The sequence below is a fragment of the Protopterus annectens genome, chromosome 13.part0 (assembly GCF_019279795.1).
Source record: "Protopterus annectens isolate FY-2018-M chromosome 13.part0, PAN1.0, whole genome shotgun sequence".
NCBI classification, from domain to species: Eukaryota; Metazoa; Chordata; order Ceratodontiformes; family Protopteridae; genus Protopterus; species Protopterus annectens.
The window spans coordinates 1,333,199,675-1,333,222,585 of NC_056747.1; the positions used below are offsets into that span (position 1 = coordinate 1,333,199,675).

The following is a 22,911-nucleotide window of genomic DNA, read 5'->3' on the forward strand; positions in this document are numbered from 1 at the left end:
CTCCAAATGTCTATCTGCAACAGTAGGGTATAACATGATAATGATTAGAATTAGGATTTTTGATTGGAAATCTTGCTCTAGCTACTTGTATATCCCAAGCAGATTTGAAATATCTTTTTCTCAGGTAGATAGCAAATCCAGGAGGTGTGATGAGAAACAGAAAGATATCATTGAGAACATGTTTTTTGGGACTGTAACAAGTTGGCAGATTTTAAAAATTCCCTACAGAATACTCTGTCAAAATGTTGGTTGTAGAAAAAGGCTTTAACTAAGAAAAGGATTCTTTCGAGCTAGGACACAGGATCTGAATTGCCTACACACATTAAGGCCTTACTACGTCTAATGCTATTGACTGCAAAAAAAGTAATTACTAGAAAATAGAAATCAAAATCTCAGCCAGCTGTAAGTGAAGTATTTAATATTGTAAATGAGATAAAAGAGGTGGAGGTGGGAGGTTTTGAAAATGGGAGGTACAAATTTCATATACATAAATGAAATTTGTGGGAATAATACATACAGAATAATGTTCAGGAGAAGGAGGAGTGAGGTTTAAGTAAAGGCAGGAATTGAGCAATTTATATAATGATGGAGTAAAATTGTTAAAAAGAAAGAACATAAATATGTAATGTATAATGCATAAAAATAAAAAAAGTGTTAAGGGGGTTTGTTTTAATGTATGTGTACCTATGTTTTAAGTGATAATTTAATAAAAGTGCTTAAAAAGGGAGAATATTTTGGGATTTTTGAGTCAAACAGCCATAAATTCTGTGCATTTTGTAGCTATTAGGGTCAATGTGGCCAATTAAAAACACACTATTGCACATTAACTGCATTTGGACATATGTTTTTGCTGTAATCTGTGTTGGCAGTTTAAGACTGTATTTTAATTTATGTCCAGATGTGATTCATTAAATAACTGATTTTGATCTTTACATATAAAAAAATAGTGAAGATGCCTTTCTAAAAATGTTAGCCTTACAATGTGACAAAAAAGCACCGATTAATTCCACTTGGAAAGAGGGAAAGGGAAACCTACACTAACTGGGGAGGAGTGATGTCGTAAGGCAAATCTTGGGTACGGCTCCAGTGGGAAGAATTCAAACTTAAACGCAGAGCACAGGAACTGAAAAGGGAGGTCGATAAACTCTATAGGCTCACAGCATGTCGGGGAAACCTGCTTACAGTACAGCAAGATGAAATAAATCTTGTTTAGGGAGGTAGCAAGGGGTTCAGAATGGCCAAAGAAGCTTTGGATAAATGCATCTGAGCTTAATGGCCTGCTTTTGGAAGTTCTTTCCTTACGAGAAGAGCCAATAGTCTTGAATTTTGCTCTACTAGCTAATCAGGACCTGGAGCAGAACAATCCACCCCCATTGTTGAGATCAGCAGTGTATTCTCTACTTCTGAAACCTGAAAATGGCCCCCTGTTACCCAGGTCCTCCAGATGGACTTCAGTTTTAAACCATGAGACTTGCAAACCTCCTCCCCCAGCTTATTCATCCTGATGAAACTGGGCTTGTAGTGGGCTGTACCATATTTGATTCTCTTATTAAGTCCTTTTTGGACATTAAGAATAGCTCTCCGTTGTCCAGATTTTCGTAGACTGTGCAGAATTTTGGCTCATATTGTTGTTCTGTTCGTCATAAAATTTATGGTTTCCTGGCAAGTCACTTGGATGATCTGAGGATTGAAATCATTAAATAATGACATACATTTGAGTTTTGACTTCATATCCTTCAAAAAATATAAGTTAAAACAAATCCAAACTTTCTAAGTTTATAAGAGCAATATTTAAAATATGTCCCTAATTTTGGGGCATTGTCCCCCCCATTTTGTTGGGCTTTGTCCAGATTTCTTGCAGTAAGAGTTTGAGAGGTACACCACTGAGAACTCCAGTCTTTCAAGCACAGCATGACCCTTGGCTAGCTTTGATACTGAGAAGGCCTTTGACAGGCTCTCCAGTGTCTTCTTATTTAAGATCCTTGCTTATATGGGGGCTCCTCTCACTTTATAAAACTAGTTGAAACCTGTACCAGTTCTTCCTTGCATATCTTAAGAGAGTTGAGACTATTCTTTCTTGCTAAGATCCACAAAGGAACCAGGTAAGGATGCACCCTCTATCCCATCCTCTTTGCTCTGTACATTGAGCCCCTTGTGGAATATTCATGCAGGTCACTGCTGGAAATTTTGATTATTAATGGGGTCACAGTGAATGTTTCTTTTTATGCACATGACCTCTTTTTCCATTTAAGTAACTCAGAAAGAGATCACTGAAAGGTCTTGCAAGGCATAGAAATAGTTGCCTCACTGTATGGAAGCTAAAAGAATGCAGGGAAGATGCAAACAGTTAAAATAAACTTCTCCCCATCTCCTCACCTGGTAAAGAAGTTTCTCATTCTAGGTAGGGGAGAGGTATAAAGCATCTTAGTATACCTTTAAGAGCCACTGAGGTGTCTCAGTAAACATTGTTTGCAACCAGATAATTACTTCTGTGAGAATATATTTACAGAATTGGAAAGGTCAGGTCTTGGATTTTTAGCAAAGATCCAAAGCAGCGTTTTGCTTCATTTTTCCATTGGTGTTGCATGCATCTCAGGGGATTCCTTCACTACCCACTAGCTTCCTTTGCTGAAAGCCTTAATAGGATAGCATCCTCTTTCAAATGGGAAGGGAGACTCTGCCTGCTCTGGGGCATTCTAACCCTTTCAGCCTCATTAGGAGCTCTAGAAGTGCCTGATTTTGGTGTTTACACCAATGTGGCCCATCTCACGGCTTTAGCTGGTTTACTAGCACCTGGCCAGGGGCATGTCTAGGAAGCAATTTGAAGGTGCAGCTGAGGGACTTGTCAGGCTTCTGTCGTATGATTAGGAGGGCCAATCCCCTGAGAGAATGTGCTATCAAATCTAGTTCTAAACTTAACTAATACTTCTTCATAGATAAGGGAAATTCTGCCAATTAGTCTGTCATTTGGGCTTGATCCAGATGACTGGAGGATACCTCAAAGCCTTCCTCTAAATCCAACACATAAATATTGGGGCAGTTTTTTAAGGAGGATCAAGTCATGTCCTGGGCTGTTTTTAGTACAAGGTTTTGAAGTTCCTCCAGGAAAAAAAGTTTTTCTTTATTTGATTGAGTAATAAAGTAACAAAGTTCAAGTCTGCCATGACAGCCAAAGCTGATTGGCCTCTTTAGATCAACTAGTGGGTCAAAGTCAGGAGCGTCTTTGAGCAAGACTCTAATAATGAGATTGTACAGTATTTTAAAATGCAAGTAACTCTGAAATAATGGATAGATACCAGAGAGTAAGGGAGAGGGCTCTAAGACTATAGATTCCACACGAGGTATGTATGGATTGTGAATAATGGATAGATATCAGAGAGTAAGGGAGAGGGCTCTAAGACTATAGATTCCACACGAGGTATGTATGGATTGTGAATAATGGAGATATATCAGAGAGTAAGGGAGAGGGCTCTAAGACTATAGATTCCACACGAGGTATGTATGGGATTGTGAATAATGGATAGATATCAGAGAGTAAGGGAGAGGGCTCTAAGACTATAGATTCCACACGAGGTATGTATGGATTGTGAATAATGGATAGATATCAGAGAGTAAGGGAGAGGGCTCTAAGACTATAGATTCCACACGAGGTATGTATGGATTGTGAATAATGGAGATATATCAGAGAGTAAGGGAGAGGGCTCTAAGACTATAGATTCCACACGAGGTATGTATGGATTGTGAATAATGGATAGATATCAGAGAGTAAGGGAGAGGGCTCTAAGACTATAGATTCCACACGAGGTATGTATGGATTGTGAATAATGGATAGATATCAGAGAGTAAGGGAGAGGGCTCTAAGACTATAGATTCCACACGAGGTATGTATGGATTGTGAATAATGGAGATATATCAGAGAGTAAGGGAGAGGGCTCTAAGACTATAGATTCCACACGAGGTATGTATGGATTGTGAATAATGGATAGATATCAGAGAGTAAGGGAGAGGGCTCTAAGACTATAGATTCCACACGAGGTATGTATGGATTGTGAATAATGGATAGATATCAGAGAGTAAGGGAGAGGGCTCTAAGACTATAGATTCCACACGAGGTATGTATGGATTGTGAATAATGGAGATATATCAGAGAGTAAGGGAGAGGGCTCTAAGACTATAGATTCCACACGAGGTATGTATGGGATTGTGAATAATGGATAGATATCAGAGAGTAAGGGAGAGGGCTCTAAGACTATAGATTCCACACGAGGTATGTATGGATTGTGAATAATGGATAGATATCAGAGAGTAAGGGAGAGGGCTCTAAGACTATAGATTCCACACGAGGTATGTATGGATTGTGAATAATGGATAGATACCAGAGAGTAAGGGAGAGGGCTCTAAGACTATAGATTCCACACGAGGTATGTATGGATTGTGAATAATGGATAGATATCAGAGAGTAAGGGAGAGGGCTCTAAGACTATAGATTCCACACGAGGTATGTATGGATTGTGAATAATGGATAGATATCAGAGAGTAAGGGAGAGGGCTCTAAGACTATAGATTCCACACGAGGTATGTATGGATTGTGAATAATGGATAGATATCAGAGAGTAAGGAGAGGGCTCTAAGACTATAGATTCCACACGAGGTATGTATGGATTGTGAATAATGGATAGATATCAGAGAGTAAGGAGAGGGCTCTAAGACTATAGATTCCACACGAGGTATGTATGGATTGTGAATAATGGATAGATATCAGAGAGTAAGGGAGAGGGCTCTAAGACTATAGATTCCACACGAGGTATGTATGGATTGTGAATAATGGATAGATATCAGAGAGTAAGGGAGAGGGCTCTAAGACTATAGATTCCACACGAGGTATGTATGGATTGTGAATAATGGATAGATATCAGAGAGTAAGGGAGAGGGCTCTAAGACTATAGATTCCACACGAGGTATGTATGGATTGTGATGAAGCCAACATATGCAGCAAAATCACATTTTTGAATGTCAGTATCTTTTTAGGTATGTTTACACCCTCCCCCATTTGTCTCATATCTTTCCCGTTGTTCCTTTTAGCTGCTGAATGTGTCATGCTAATGACCTTGGTGACTAGAAACGTATTTGTTGGACTTAACATGAATTAGAAAGTCTGAGGCTGGAAATACAACCTTGGTGCAACTTGCTTTGGCCCAGGGAAATTTTCATTTTAGTTGGTTATGCTTCCACAAATCAGGTAAATTGCATAATGGCTATTAATAGAAATCTCCATGAACTGACTGACAGGTGTACAGCACCTCCTCCGTGGAGTGCCACAGCTTTGAAGACGGGGTGCCAAAGGCTGTTCATTTGTTTTTTTAGGGGAACTCCCCCATGTATTTATTTACTTAAAATAAATATTAGAAAGGCTCCCATAGCAGGATGATACCCTAGGTTGCTGCTTAGTGCACCTATTCATGAGGCCAGCTATGTTCCACTGTTATCCACTAATCCAGCAGAATTTAATATTAACATGCACAGGATCATGCATATACACAATAACATGCACAGGATCATGCATATACACAATAACATGCACAGGATCATACATATATACAATAACATGCACAGGATCATGCATATACACAATAACATGCACAGGATCATACATATACACAATAACATGCACAGGATCATGCATATATACAATAGCATGTACAGGATCATGCATATACATGATAACATGTACAGGATCATGTGTATACACAATAACATGCACAAGATCATACATATACACAATAACATGCAAAGGATCATGCATATACACAATAACATGCACAGAATCATGCATATACATGATAACATGTACAGGATCATGCGTATACATGATAACATGCACATGATCATGAATATACACAATAACATGCACAGGATCATACATATACACAATAACATGCACAGGATCATGCATATGCACAATAACATGCGCAGGATAATGCATATATACAATGACATGCACAGGATCATGCATATACACAATAACATGCACATGATCATGCATATACATGATAACATGCACATGATCATGCATATACGTGATAACATGCACAGGATCATGCATATACACAACAACATGCACAGGATCAGGCATATACACGATAACATGCACAGGATCATGCATATACACGATAACATGCACAGGATCATGCATATATACAATATCATGCACAGGATCATGCATATACATGATAACATGCACATGATCATGCGTATACACGATAACATGCACAGGATCATACATATACACAATAAGATGCATAGGATCATGCATATATATAATGTCTGTTAGTCAGCCTTCCAACATCACTCCTTCCCAGTTAGTGTAGACGAGCTTCTACCAGCTGCAGGTGCTATTCAGCTAGCTTTGAACTTTCCTCTTTAGTAGAAGGATGCTTTGTTGCTCTCCTGCTGGATTAGGCAGAGTGATGTAGGGAATGATCACAAGAACATCATCCATTCATAAATGCATACCTTTATCTGTAATATGTATACCCCATTCTCTCAGTCTGCATTCTTCCTTGCAGTGAATCATAGCTTGATATTATGAATTTTTTATCATTCATTATGCTACCTAACTCCTTCAAGCTAAGGTATAATTTCCTGTGGGTACATGCTGGTCATACCAATTTTTCAGCATTTTGATATATGCTTGAGAAATACCTGCAAATATGATATTCCTTAAAAAACTGACTCTGAAGGATACTCCCACAGCAAACTTTCAGATGCTACCTACATCTGAATTGTTATATTTGATGCACATTCCTGAAACCATTACATGCTTTATTTAATATGACATTAATGTTTTTGTTATATTTACTGCTTATCAGGTACTTTATGATGAGCATGTTTGCTTTCATGCATTTAAAAAAAAAAAAAAAATATATATATATATATATATATATATATATATATATATATATATATATATGCAGCTTCCAGGTAAAACAGCTGTTAAACAGTGAGACAGATATTGCTTGTGCTTCAGACACTGTTACTTACAGCTACAAAGTATGGTAACTAAATTAACAAATATCTATTACAATTTCATTAAATAACAGAACACGTGAAATAAATGATGAATTTGCTATTATACTAAAATGTTTCCTGCTTTCATTAATAGACTTGTGTGTTTGTGTGTGTGTGTGTGTGTGTGTGTGTGTGTGTGTGTGTGTGTGTGTGTGTATGTGCATGTGTGTGTGCACCTGTGTGCATATATGAGATTAAAATGTAATTTCTGCACATTTTCCTTAACTTCTGTTCACATTATTTAGCTTTTTCATCATGGTGACCATTCTTACAAATTGTGTATTTATGACGATGAGTGATCCCCCGCCTTGGTCAAAAAATGTTGAGTAAGTATTTTTTTGAATCTTTGTATTTTAAAATTATTCTTGATTTACATGTTATGAAAAAACAAGGCAGGGTTCCCACTTTGTTTTCAAGACACAATAGTACAAGTCTCAAACTTCTAAGGAATTAAGACAAATGGGGGGGGGCATATATACTAATTGCCATATCTTTGTGACTTTCCCCTTCTCCAAGTTACAGCAATCACAGTATAGGTATCTATAAGTAGATAGGGTGTGGGGGTGAGCTCCCTCCAAAATGGGGGGGGGTGCAGGTGGGCTATCATCCTGCAAGAAAACCTTTTAATGTGGAACAATGAGTTCTGCAATCAGTTGGTTTACCTGCTGATTCAGGTTTAATATTTCTGTGTTTCAGGAATCCCCCTGTCCATTATTAGGTCTTCTCTGACAGTCTGAGACAAAGACGCAGGGCTGTCATTTCAAAAAGTTGTAAGTTATTTCCTTATCTTGCCAGAGGAGATACCAGTCATTTGGTACTTGAAGGGTGAGATTTTATCTGAACCCAGTTTGTCTGACTCGTTATTTGTCTTATGCAGTGCTCATGACACAGCCATGAAACAAGACAGTAGTGAGGAAAAACTGGTGGGTAAATGATTTTTTTTTAGCTTTTGAAGCCGATTATTTATTCAAGTATGGTTTTCTGATAAATGTGGTTGCATTTTAGCAAACAAAGCTTTTTGCTAAAAACAAACTTCTGACATCAGTGTTTACTCGAGTGACTAGGTAATGACAGGCACAGGTACAACCTACAGCAGATGAAACTAACAGGGGCATGAACATGGTAAATGTGCACAGGTAGGTGAATCTTTATGGTAAAAATCTAAGATGGGTTTGTTGTGAGAGCTCATACACTTCCAAATGAAAGTTTTAATGCTTCCATAAAAAAATATTTTGACACTGGCCTTTTAAAATGATACTCAGCAGTCCCTTTATATAAGAACTTTGTTTTCTTAGTGCTACATTTTTGCAATATTATTTATGTAACTAGCTGTTATTTAATAACTATTGAAATTGGGTACATAGTGTTCCTACCAAAAGATTTTAATTTAGTCTATAAATACTTTCAGTATTTGCCTTTTTAATATTTGACAGTAAGTGAAATTTACAGAAAATAACATTACATAAACAGAAAAGTTTCATTGGTCATTCCATTTATTCATTCATTCATTCATTCATTCATTCTCTGATACCTACTTTATCCATTTCAGAGTAACAGGGGAGCCAGAACGTATTTCAGCATTTAGTGGGCAAAAGTCAGAGGAACTAGTTCTGGGTAAGATACTAGTCTACCTCAGGATACACATACACCCCCCCCCCCCCACACACACACACACACATGGCATGCTCATCTGGACAATTTATCTATAGCATGACATTAAGATTTTGGAGGAAATTGTAGCAACTGGTGAAACTCACCCATACACCTGAGAAACTTGCATTAGTCTACACAGATGTCTGAGAACCAAACTGGATAACCAAGTACCGTGAGGCAACAGTCCTAACCACGGCACCACATTTCAAACAATAAATACCTGCATGTCGATTTTCTGTACAAAAATAAGATTGAAATACATAAGCTACCTTGTGTAACAAGTTGGAAAGATTGAGTTATAACTTTTTTAAGTACTTCATTTGTTGGGGTATGTCAGAAGAACTTAAAATGATATACTGTTCACAGAAAGTACAGCTGCATACGTCCTACTTACATGTAACATTAGGTGTTCATAGAGCACGCTGCCTTACTGCTATATGAGTAGCAGTGCCCTGCTACCCACCATCTGCAGTCTGTCAAAGCTCAGAACTCCTCCCGCTGCCTGGCTGTGAGTGAGAAGGACCAATCACCTAGCACTACAGGAACTGTCTTACAGATACACAGACAGGACCCTTTCAGTTTTCTATCATTCAGTAGGAACAGAACATGAGAACACAAGTTTTGCGAGCATCTACTCTTCAAAATGAAAAAAAAACACACACACACATACACAAAATAGTAAAGGCTGCTGAGCATAACTCAATGACGACTCCAACACCGAACTCTGCACATCCTCAAAAGGAGGATGGTGGGTGGGTACTGCCGCAAAGCATTGTGTTGTACAAACATCAACTCTTATAGGTAAGTAGTACTTATACAACTGTACTATGTTTAACAAACACACTGCCTTACTGGCATATGGGTAGATACCCAAAGCTTACCCAACCTGGGAGGAGGAAGGATAAATGTCCAGGAGCCCCTGGAGAACAGCTTTAGTGAAACCTGCTCTAGATTTAGAAAAGGCATCCTCTGCTTGTAGTGCTTCATAAAAGTATGGACAGAGGCACAAGTTGCTGCCTCTAAAATACTTCTATAGTCCACTCATGACTAATATGATGCTGTAGAGGAAAATACCATAGTGGAATGTGACTTTATGTTGCCTAAACTGGCCTTGCCATGGAGTGTAATAAAGAACAATACCAGAGGACAACCAATGACCAAAGATTTGCCTGAAAACAGGTTGATTCTTCATTGCCCCTGTGAAGAAAATAAAATGCATGTCAGCCTTCCTGAAGGGTTTTGCTCTGTTTAGGTAGTACCTGAGCTGCTGATACACATCCAAGGTATGAAGTATCCTCTTTCCCTTATTCTTAGGTTTTGAAAAGAACAGAGAGATTGATAGATTGATTGACACTGATGTCTGAGACCGTTTTCAGCAAGAATGAGGGGCTAGTGCATAACACAACCCTATCTCTGTGGAAAATCAAGCAAGGACGTTCTATCATATGAGTTTGCAATGCAGAAATTTGCCTTGTAGATGTCAAAGTAATAAGCAAAACAGTTTTACATGTTAAGAAATTCAGATAAGCTTGAGCTGCTGGTTTAAAAGTTTTAAGGTCAATGATTTCAGAACATAGTTGAGATTCTACAAAGGAGGAATTTGCTTGTGGGGAGGTCTTGTATGCAGTACTCCTTTCATGAACTATTTTGCCAAGCAAGAAGAACAAAAAGGGGGATCCCCTAGCAGACAAGCAGAGATGGTCACTAAATGTACCTTAATGGATGCATACAATAAGCATTCTGAAGTAGCTCACAGAAATATTTCAAGACTAAAGGGATGTTCACTCAAGGAACCCCCTTTTACCATTTAGGCACACTTAGAAAACCTCATCTATTTGCATTCATAGGATTTTCTAGTAGCAGGTTCTCTCTACTTCTTTAACACCTGCTACACATGTTCATGAAACAGGTACCTAAATGGAGTAAAGACAGAATTACCTAGGCTGTCAGTTATAGTTGCTCCAAACTGGGGTACATCAGTTGACCCTGAAACTGTGTTAGATAATCTAGAGTGTGTGAAAGTCTGTGATAATTGCCCTTGGTCTGATAGCATAAATAGGGAAAACCAAGATTGCCTTGGCCAATAAGGGGTCACCACAATGATTTTTGACATTTCTTCCTGAACCTTAGATCCCGGGAACTACCGCCCCATCAGTCTGATGAGCCTGATCTGCAAGGCCATGGAACGTATTATCATAGAACTTATAAACAAAGACATTGGCAACCTTAAAACACTAGATACCACCCAGTTTGGGTTCGTGAAGGGCCAATCTTGTCAACTGAACCTGATTGACTTCTTTGAATCAGTTTCCAGAGCCGTGGACGAGGGTAAGGCAGTCCACACAGCCTATCTGGGCCTCGCCAAAGCCTTTGACACCATCCCCCACTGTGGAATCATAGATAAATTTACTAACCTGGGCATTAATCCCTACGTCACTCAATGGGTTGCCAACTGGCTTACTGACAGAACCCACACTCTAAAAGTAGCTGACTCCAAATCCAACTCCAGACAAGTGGCAAGTGGAGTACCTCAGGGTTCAGTCCTGGGACCTCTTGTTTGGCATCTACTTCTCTGAAGTACAGACCAACACTAAGGGGCTCTGGCTGACAAAGTTCACAGATGACTGCAAACTGGGAGCCATTATTGAATCCCCGAATTATGTCAATACTCTACAAAAGGGCCTTACAGAAACAGATGCTTGGTGCCAAAGCCATGGGCTCAAGCTCAATGCCAAGAAATGTATAGTTATCCCCTTTGGGAAAAAACATGTACCCATGAATTACCACATAGGTGGCAGTACACTAAACACCAAAAGTGTTATAAGAGACTTAGGGACACAGGTGGATAGTGGTCTCACCTTCAATAACCACATCACCACAACAGTCAGGAAATCTTTCTATGTGGCACACCTCATCACTAATGGCTTTTCATTCAGAAAAAAGGAGGTCATTGTCCCACTGTACCCATCTGTCATTAGACCGATTATAGAATACAATGCCCCATTTGGTATGTACCTCTCAAGACATCTGCAACAACTGGAAAGGCCACAGAAATACCTCACTAAAAGAATCACAGGCCTAAAGCAGATGCCCTATGCTGACCGCCTTAAAAAACACCAGCTATACTCTGTCACATATCGTCTACTCCGAGGTGATCTCTGCTTAACATGCAAAGCCATGTCAAACCCAGAGCTGTTGGACATGCTACACTTAAAGAAATCCCAATCCCTCTGAGCCACACGCTCCAGAGATCTGAACCTTGTCATCACAATAAACAAAACATGCTGGAGGGATAGGTTCCTGACCCAGAGACTCCCCAGACTCTGGAAAAGACTGCCCATACATGTCAAGCAGAGTGCCTCTTTGGCTCTCTTCAAAAGGAACCCTGATGATTGGATGGGAGAAAGGAAATTCACCCCAGGGATCACATCAGTCGCCCTGCTAGACAGGGATCCAGGGAAGTAAATAGTGTGTGAAGACATATCCAGGGAATTGTTATGGCTAGGCTTGTATATGCCCTAGGGCTGATAGCCTAGTACCAACCTATGAACCTATGAACCTGTAAGTACTCTGTGAAACAGTGAAAATAGTGGAAATGCATACAGGAACATTCTCGTCTAAGTGAATGAGAATGCATCTGTCCTCCAAGCATGGCTGAAAGGATGTCTGGAACAGAATTTCTCTAGCTTCTCTTTTCTCCTCTGTTTTTAAAGAAGGAGAACAAACCTATTTGAGGTGTTCACATCTGAATAAGATCCTGAAAGACCACTGCCTTGAGCTGTCACTTGAGTGAATCTGCCTGGGATGTGCATAGTCTGCTACAATGTTTTCCTCTGACAGGATGAATGATGCCATAAGAGTCAGAGAATGCAGTAAAGTCAGCTCCCAGGTTATCATTGCCAACTGGTATAGAGGGTATGACCTTGTACCCCTACCTTTGTTGAGGTACCACATCACTATCTTGTTGTCCGTAACCACAAGAAGAGTACCCAGAGTCCATAAATCATCAAAGACTTTTAAGGTGTGTATCACCTCCAAACCTTCTTTGATATCATTGTGCTTCCATACATTCTTGGGTCCCCAAGTGACCTGCACTTGCACTCCCATTGACACCACTGCCCAAGCAAAGTCAGAGACATCTACCAGGACAGATTGTGCCAGAACAGGTGAGAAGAAGGGGAGTCCTGGATTGTTACTCAACAGTGCTCTCCACCACTGTAACTCTTTTCTGATGAAGGGCAGCACCGCAACTGGGATTCCAGGGAATGTAGGTGCTGGGTCTAGCATTTTCAGACATACCACTGAAATTTCCTCAAGAGGAGATGGGTCAGTGGTATCACGAATACTATCATTCCTAGAATTTTTGGGAATTTTCTTGCTGAGGCAGCATTCCACCTGGAGAATTCTTGAAAAGACAGGCTGTTCTTCTGTTGGAGTTGATTAAGCACCCAAGGAAGACAAGTCTTTGTGAGGGTTTCAGGTACAACTATGGAAGGTTCAACTTCTGTTTCTAATTGAAAACATTCCTAAATCTAGCCAGCAATTGTGAAAAAGAAAATATCTGTTTGGGTTTCTGAACTTACTCATCCTCAGATGAAACTGACTGATCAAACTCTGACACTTCCAATACCTCACATTCCAGATCCTCTTCAAACCCAGGATCCTTAAGTTGTTGAATGGGGGTCAGAGTGCCAGTGTTACTCATAACCCTGGCTTGTACCCTGTAATCAACTGCATGAACAATGAATCTAGCCACAGCCACTAGCTCTGGTGGAAACACAGTTAGAGAATGTTGCCATGAAGCACGGTGGGTCTTCTGTCTCTTTTTCACATGCACTACACTAGTGTGAGAATCCCAGGGGGGAGAACATACCAACAATGGCAACAGATTCTGCACACCTAACCTCCCCTGCACATAGAAAGTTTGGTTCTCCCTACCTAAACCAAGCATTGATGCAGCCCTGGAGGGTGTGTCTGACCATTGTGTCATGCACAGTTGTGGTACTAACATCATACCAGGGAACTTGGAGGGAAAAGACAGCGAGTAGTCCAATTGCCTGCTCAAGGCCACTGAGTCACAGGCCATAGGCTGAGGAATATTTCTTGATTTACTTCTAGATTTTTATGTACACAAGGGGTAGATGGTGGTGGGGCAACTTTATCTACATCCATCAAGTCTGAGGATAAAAAATAGCTAGATCAATACCAAATACTGGCTGCAAGGTCAGCCCAGTAAAAAATGGACAAATCCCACAATACTCCCTCTAAACAGCAATTGGGAATCTATTTATGCAGGGATACTATTCTAAACACCACACTGAGTAAAATGATAGTAGGTTCAGTAACACAGTTCAAAGCACAAACATTCCACAATTTTAATAAGCAAAGGTCATTTTCAGCCTCAAATGATTAGAAACAGCACAAACTAGCCTTAGACAAGGAATGAAGTATATAGTTATGAAAAATTCCTGTCAGAAATGTTTAACATACAAAATGGCACCAAAATGAAATTGTGATTTAAATGAAAAAAAAATCATTTAAAATGCTGTAAATCAACTCAGTCACCTCAAATAATCATAACCCTAAAAAAATCTGAAAAATTGTTCATTTTTCCTGCCAAAATTTTCAAATGAATTCTAAAATGAACAGTATAAACCATATGCGGCAGATAAGTAAAATCCCAAGTGCATACAATGCTCCAATCAGAAAAAAATAATCAAAGCAGCAGCAGAACCCACTATTCAAGCAGTGAGAGAAAAGACCGGGGGAGGAAATAAAAACTCAAAAGAGTTTCTTATCTGAAATCAGCAGCTGAAGATATCCAAGGTGAGGAGCAGTCTTCTAAGAGATCCTTCTCTTACTATGGTGCTTGAAAAACTGAAAGGTTCCTGTCTGCAGGTTTGTAAGGCAGCTCTTGTACTGCCAGGTGATTAGTCCATCATAGTCAAAGCCAGGCAGTGGGAGGGACTCTGAGCTTTAGAAGGTTGCCAGAGGAAGGGAAGCAGGGCACTACTACACTTTTGACAGTAAGGCAGTGTGTGTGTTGAATATCACCTATGGCAAGTACTTTCAATGCAATAAACTAAGGGTGACAACAGTTTTCTTAAATTTTGCTGTCAGCTTTGAAGCAGTCTTAGAGGGCAAGGCCTTATTTCACCAAGTTTTATATTGGGTTTGACATGGTGGTTTTCTGCATTCCAGCAGTCTCATGTTTCACAGAGGCCTTACACTATTGTCTCAATAAGGAGAAAAGATGATGGAAGGAAAGTCCATAAACCTACATCTTCACTACTGGTAAGAATTGCCAGTTACAACAAAAACCAGTCTGCAGGATGTCTTCAGCAACAGGTAGCATAAAAATTCCACTAAACAAGGCAAATAAAAATTTTTGGTGTTTCATTAAATGAAGAAAGGTTTCAAGGGAAAGACGGGAATTTACTAAAGGACTGGTCTACGATATAAAGATGCTGAGTAAAGAAGAAAGAGATCTTGCTCCTCACAGAGAACAAGCAGGCAGACACCACGCCCATGATCAGTTACTAGTCAGAGAGTGTAAAGAAAATACTGAGAAACAGAAGCCATTAGAAGACAAATGAGCTAACAGATAAAGGAGGGGATTGTGAAGAGCACTCCAGCAAAGGCACTTTGTAATTGTTCAGTTTTCAGAATAAGAGTCTCATCGCAGCTACAGAGTCCTCATGTGACCTCTTATACCAAAACTATTGTCCAAAATTATAAGAGGAAAAGTGAAAATGGACCACTGTAGGGGAACCTCAAGATAACAATATAATAAGAAAAAGAAGCACCCTCTAACTTATAAAAGGGATCAAATAAAGAATAGGCTTTAAACGTAAAAGAAAAGGAAAGTCTGCAAAATGTTATAAAGTAAAGGGACTAAATAAAAAGCATGAGGAGCATATTATGACCAACTCCAAGTACTGCAATTTATTTTCTAACAAGTGACCAGGTTCAAACAATGCTGCTCATTGCACAATAGGATATGTGTATGTATTCATGTTTGTATGTATATGCATATATTTCACTGACCAAAAAACATATACTTTATGGCCTGACCATCTCAACAATTGTAAAATGTCATTTCATCTATTTGGACACTGAACCTGTCTACTCACTGAGCAGTGCGAGCACTTATGATTTTATATGGTGACAATATAATTGTCACACAATCCTTTATGCCAGATCAGTTCAAGCACAGGCTGTTTTTCTGGAATGTTCTCTGTAGCCTTTAACAAATCAAGCATCAATTAGCTTCTCTTCAATTATTTCTTTCTTTTCTTTTTTACTTGGTCTGTTTTTCCCTCTTCCAAACCTGCCAATCATAATTTCCCATATAATGGGCCCTCATACAGGCAGCCATAGAGGTAGTCATTTGATCTTTACACCTGGCTTCCCCAGTGTTGTTTTGCTTTGTTCTGTTTGCTGAAATTGAGATGTCTGTCCAGGACCCTTTGCTTGCACATCGCCATGCAGGTACAACCCCTAGGAAAAATGCATGCAGATGACCCAGTGCAACCTGCTGCAGTACTTCTAACCTGTACCAGACACTATCATTGCACTTCCTGCAACCAAAATGGACAAGGTAGTGTGAGACACTTACTCCTGTGCCCCTCTAGCCAGCTACTCGAATTCTTAAGTCATCAAGCAATCCTTATTTGTCTGGGTTAGCTGTGGGGCTTTATCCCTCAGTAGCACAGAAACTATGTTTTCCTCAAGTCTTTCTCATTGCTTACTGTAGTGAAAGTGTGTTGTCAGATCCCATCATTTTTAAAGTAATTCCTGCTGGTTTATCAAACATTGTATTTTGTGCTCATTGCTGCTTACAGTTTTGTAACCTCAGATTGAATTCTTTATGACATCTATAGTTATATTATTTGTGTATGTTTCTGCTTCAGATAGTAAACAGGCTAGCAGGCCTTAATTTATGATAGCACAAGCTCCAAGACCAAGGATTATTCAATTAAGTGATACCCTTGCTTTTAATGGAATTATTCTAGTATAACATAATGCATCTTTTATATGTTTGAGATTACCTATAAGTAATCTTTATTTGTGATTTGCACAGTTGAACAGAAATTAAAGTTTCTTGATTTCTTTACAAACTGTACATGCTTACATATGTACTCTGTAATTTTTCCTTAAACACAAATTCAGTGTTTCTGTAACGCCAGTTGTATCATCACAAATTGTTTTACAGAACATGCACTTCTGGATTATATCACACATTTCTCTAAACTCAGATTGCCAAATCGTTAAAACCAGTTGATATAAAAATATTTTAATAATTTCTTAGGAAAATGAATGCGCAATAAAAATTAAGTGACTTATTTTTAAAAATCAGAAAATCTTAAGATAAGCCCATCCTGTTACAACCGGCCATAAGAAGGCCAAAGGTTCAGACTGCTAGCTAAATGTTCTTTCACACTGACAGTCTGACAGTTCTGAAATAATGCTTCCTTTTTGCAAAAAGAATTATTAAATAAAATTAATTTTAAAGTATGGCAAAAGACATATATTAGACAAAAATGCTGTTGGTCATTACAGAAACAAAAATGTCATCTACTTTTCTTATACTAGCAGAGCGTTGTTTGTTAATGTTATCATTTCCATGACATTACCCTTATGATCCCCAGAGTCAAAAATATAATCATCCCTACCGGTCCTAAAGATATTAACAAACACATAGTTAGCCCACTATAACTGAGTTAAAACATCCTGGATATGGTACTTCCAATATGGGGGACCACTGTAGCACCCCCATTGTGAAGTCTGCTCTGGTGAGATCTGACCAGGAATCAGCCTTATTTGAAATTACTATTACAGCTAACCCCGCCAGCACCAACTAAAGTAAAAAAAAAATCTCCAAACCAGACTATAACCTCTTATGGTATGGTATAAATAGCTTCACTGCACCTCCCCCCGCAGATGGAACTGGCTACTATGCCAAGTTCTACACAAATGCTTTATACAAACACCTGAACAACTGCATTGACTCCACCATACCTGATAGGACCAAAACAAGCTCCTCACCTTATAGTACCAAAACAAGCTCCTCAAGGAAGAGGAAACCTGTCTGGTGGATAGCTGCCATTAACAGGCTTTACAATAAGAGGAAGAAATTGCTGTCTAAGAGTAAGAGGAAGTGAGCCCTAAACTGAAACTCCTTCCTCAGCTTAAACAAGCAAATAAGACTTCTTGTGAAGTCCTCCAAAATTAACTATGAATCCAAATAACCTATGTCAACTAAGGACAACCATAAGGCATTCTTTAGTTGCATCCATAACCTAAAACGAAAGGCCCAGATATGTGCCAAACTGGTAGTTAATGATACCACATATATTGAACCTGTGGACATTGCTAACCTGTCAGCCAACAGGTTCTGTGAAAACTTCACTCCCCTGTCCCAAACACACTTACCCCAAGACATTCTTACCACCTGTTTTCTACTTTGTATCTCTAAAGAGTAGGTTGTGAATGCCCTCACTAAGGTCAAAAACACAGCATCCATGGGACCTGCTAACATCCAAGGCTGTGTCCTACATGGGCTCAAACAAGAATTAGCAATGCCATTGGGTACTCTTTTCAATCATAGTCTAAGCACTGACCTCATCTCAGCTGAATGGAAAAAGGCCACTGTTATCCCTTTGCACAAAGGTGGTGCTTCCACTGACACCAGGAACTACAGACCTATTAGCCTAACTAGCCTTATCTGCAAGGCCATGGACAGAATCATCATGGACCTTATCAACAAAAATATTGGTAACCTCCAAACACTTGAACCTACTCAATTTGGATTTGTCAAAGGGAGTTCATGCTTGTTAAACCTGATGGACTTCTTGGAGACAGTCACCAAGGCTCTTGATGAAGGGAAATCTGTGCATACATCCTGCCTAGACTTAGCCAATGCTTTTGACACTGCCCCCCACTCAGGCATCATTGACAAACTCACCCAGCTAGGTATCAACCCTTATATCATTAGATGGGTCACTAACTGGGTCACTGATAGAACCCATATAGACAAAATTGGGGAATCCACCTCCAGCAGCAGACCTGTAACCAGTGGTATTCCACAGAGATCAGTCTTGGGACCTTTACTATTTGGAATCTATTTCTCCGAAGTGCAAGCTAAATCTAAAGGTCTGTGGCTGACAAAGTTTGCTGATGACTGCAAACCGGGAGTGGTCATAGAATCTCCAAACAATGTCAACATCCTACAAGATGGTCTTACACAAACAAATGACTGGTGCCAAAGTCATGGCCTTAAACTCAATGCAAAAAAATGTATTATCATCCCTTTTGGTAAGAGTTATGTTCCTGCTTACAACCACATCAGTAACAACACCCTAAGTGGTGAGTGACCTGGGCACACAGGTTGACAGCAACCTTACCTTTGATCACCATTGAAAGAATTGAGAATACTGTACTGTAACTAGCTGGAAACACTGAGATAAGACTGAGCTGAACATCTTTATTTGTTAATTACCCATAATCGCGCTGAACAGGTACCAGTCTTTCCTTTATGGGCCAAGTCTTGTGTACTTTTCAGAATGGATTCTCCAAACACTGTAGTTCATTTAATAAGGCTTTATTAGATGTTCACAATATCTGAATACTGTCTTCATTAACAGTGGTGATCAAAGTTACTGCGCATCATATTCAGATTGTCCTGAACAACGTAAACTGACATAGTCTTTATTTGACCTGTCTTCTGTACTCAGGCTCGAGTGTCTGACATCTTTCTGAAGTAACAGGTCAAACACACTTACTAACCTTAACTGAAGTGCTATCCTGAACACAACATATTATACTGTTTCAGTCCAGTCATTTTTCTTATTTACTCTTTTTCTAAGCTTGGTAAGGAACATTCTGTAGCTGGCAAGATTGCATCTTTTCCTTGAAAAAAACATTCTGTATCTCTGTATTTTTTACACACTTTATGCTTATCTTTCCTTTCCTAATAAACTGTCCCTCATGCTTGACCAGCAAGGTTATTTTTCTTTCTGCTTAACTGCCTTTTATGCATAAATAAAACACAATTTATTTTACCCTTTAGCCTGTCTAATGTCTAATAACTACTTTAAAATAAAAGTCCCTAATCTAACAACCATATCTCCACAGTGGTAAGAAGGGCATTATGTATTGCTCATCTCATAAGTAAGGGCACTGCTTCCAGAAAAAAAAGAAGTTATAACCTCCCTGTTCACTTCCCTCATCGAGCCAATAATTGAGTACAATGCCTCTTTTGGTGTGTACCTTTCCAAGCACCTGCAGCAACTGAAGAGACCATAAAAGTTCCTCACAAGGAAAATTCAAGATTTTCAGCATCTGTCCTGTGAGGACTGTCTGAAACCACTGTCACTTTATTCTGTTTCATACAGACTACTCAGAGGCGATCTCTGCCTTGCATATAAGGTAATCTTTGACCCTGCTTTATTGGAAATGCTGCATATCCATAAGTCAAATGGTACATGCCTTACTCACTCTAATGGCTTTAATTTGGTATGTGACATTAATAGAACCTGCTGGAGGGACAGATCTGTCTCCTAGAGGTTACCACAGCTTTGGAACAAACTCCCTCTTCATGTCAAGCAGAGCACCTTATAGGCCCTCTTCAAACACAATCTGGATGACTGGATGAGTAACTGTAAATTCACCTCAGGGGTTCCACCTATGTCCCTCTTGGACAGGGGTGGTAGGTGTGTTGATCAAAGAAATAAGGGTAAAACTTGGCTAGGCTTGTAAAAGCCCTACAGTCATTAGCCTAGTAATGTCCTATGATCCTATGAAAACATTTTAGCTTTAACTGTATCATATATGTGTAAAGGTCAGTTGCATGAGGTATTCATTGTAATGGAAGATCCTCAAATTATACAGATGTTTGCCATTGTGTTCCTTACATGAAGATAAAGTCTGACAGCCACTGCCTTATTCAGCCAGAAACCAAAGCAGTCGACCCCCCTTGTGGAACATGCCACTCTCCCAACATTCTTATTCAGAACACGTGGCATACAATTGTATTGTGCAGCACAAAACAAACAGCCCAAGCAAGCAGAATAAAGAAATATGATTATTAGAAAATTATGTGAACTTAGCAACCAAATTCAAGCAAGCAAACATCGATTCTCGGCAATAAAGACAAACAAGAAAAGCTAAGGAAATTGATCATATATACATTACACCATCACAGGAGGAAGTTAGTGGATGCCCAAAGATCGGCAAGCATCAATATAGTTTGAAACTCTAATCTTATAGTGAGAGTTTTCACAGCTTTACTATTTTCTTAAGCATAGATGCCCACAAATGTGCGTATATTAGTATGTGTTATATATGGTTGCCACTTTTCATTGTGGTCCAAACTGGGCCAAGGCCATTCCTTCGCATCTCCCATAGCCCCTCCCATCTCCCCACCCACTTTCTGCCATTTCATGACATTATCGTCATGTTAGTTGGGTAGGAACGCCCTGTTTTTCCATTTGCAATGGGGGGGGAGTGTGTCTGCCAATTTACTACGTTTTTCTACAAAAAAAAAAAAACATAGTAAATCTGCCCCTTAAACAAACTCCAGTAGTCTCTTTCTTTTTTAAGACAGACTACTGGAGTTTGTACAGTGTTTTCCAGACTGCTGGACAATTGCATTAATTTCCAGATAATCCGAAAAAAAACCCAGATAAGTGGCAACATTAGTGTTACACCAAATCAAACCAGAAATAGGAAGATGAGAGTAACAAAATATACAATGCAGTAAAATTATGAAATTCTGCCCAGCTCTAGATTAATAATCCAATTTCTAATGGTATAACGATGTACACAGAAAGACAGATTGCAGCTTCAATTATACCTTAAACTGAACCATGCCTGATGAAAGCACCCATACTGGTATCTCTGTAAAAGAGTGAGGTCTAGTCGTTCTGTTCAAGAATTTGTTATACTTGTCATAACTGAAAACAATGCACCTCATAATCATTAAAAGAGGTTCCTTAGTTACTTATCTTTTTCATTTCTATTTGTGAATGAGACAACATTTAGAGAAATGTGCTTACAGGTAACTAGTGCGTACAGAGCATTTTTTCATCCTTTATTCTCTTGTTTGTGGAATTTAAATGAATGTTATGCACTTACCGTATTGCTAGATGCATGTTGTCTTCCTCTGTTCATCTGAACTTATGGGTATATCAGATCTGATGCCAGCAACACTCTCAGACTTTGGATCCAAGGCTCGGGCTCCTCCCCTACCAATAATTCCCCTCTGGCCTCACAGTTCCTCAGATCAAGATTGCCTCCCAATTAAAAATATTCTAGAAATGCTAAATAAGCAGAAAGTACTGAAACGGCTATAATACAATCAAAGACTAGAAGTAAGGCAAGGGTCTGGACAGGTCCAATATGGTCAGTCAAGAGCCCAAAATAGTGACAATTTGGAACGAGGATGAAGGAAGGGAAGTTTGAGACAGATGGAAGAAAACAACACAGCTCTAGTGTTATACGTACATAACTTTCATATCAGATGTTCCCTTTTCCATCCATCTTAACTTAATGAGACTGTCCCAAGCTACCACTTATGAAAGGATGTTCCAAAGGATGGTGGAGCCAAATGAAGTCCTAGACCTAGACTGCAATTCCTGCTTGTAAAGAGGCAGAAATGAGTGCACTGCAGACCAAGTATCTACAATGCAGATATCATCAATAGGTACTCTAGAGAGAAAAAAGCTGTAGAGGTTGCCATTGCTCTAGCTGAATGAGCTTTAGGTTTGTTAGTCAGAGACAGCCCCTTGGTTCTAAAGACAAACCTAATACAATAGGCAACCACATGGGCACTGTTTCTTTAGAGACACTATTTCTTAGTTTAGTGTTAGAGGAGGAGACACAAACTTACATCAGATTTTCTGAAGTCCTTGGTACAGTATAAACAGAAACATAACGACAATGAATACCCAATAAATGTAGAACATATTCAGTCTTGTTTGAGAAAGTGGGGAAAACACTTGGGAGATTAATAGCCTGATTTAATGCAGAGTGAGAAGCAGCTTTGAAACATGAAGGTAGGATTTGTTCAGAGTGACATATCCGTTTTTATGAAAGATCAAATATGGTTTACACATCAATGCATGCAGTACTGAGATCTTCATAGCTGAGGTAACTGCTACCAAGAAAGTAGTTTTCCAAGAAAAGAAT

The 22,911-nt window shown here is 39.2% G+C and overlaps 1 protein-coding gene across 1 annotated transcript in view; it reads left to right on the plus strand.

The window, feature by feature from the left end:
* Positions 1-22,911, plus strand: part of LOC122788286 (sodium channel protein type 4 subunit alpha-like) — a 1,768,016-nt gene that overhangs the window by 777,124 nt on the left and 967,981 nt on the right. Inside the window, exon 5 of the mRNA XM_044055359.1 lies at positions 7,305-7,394. Coding sequence (XP_043911294.1) covers positions 7,305-7,394 — 90 coding nt within the window. The remainder of the gene's footprint in view (positions 1-7,304; positions 7,395-22,911) is intronic.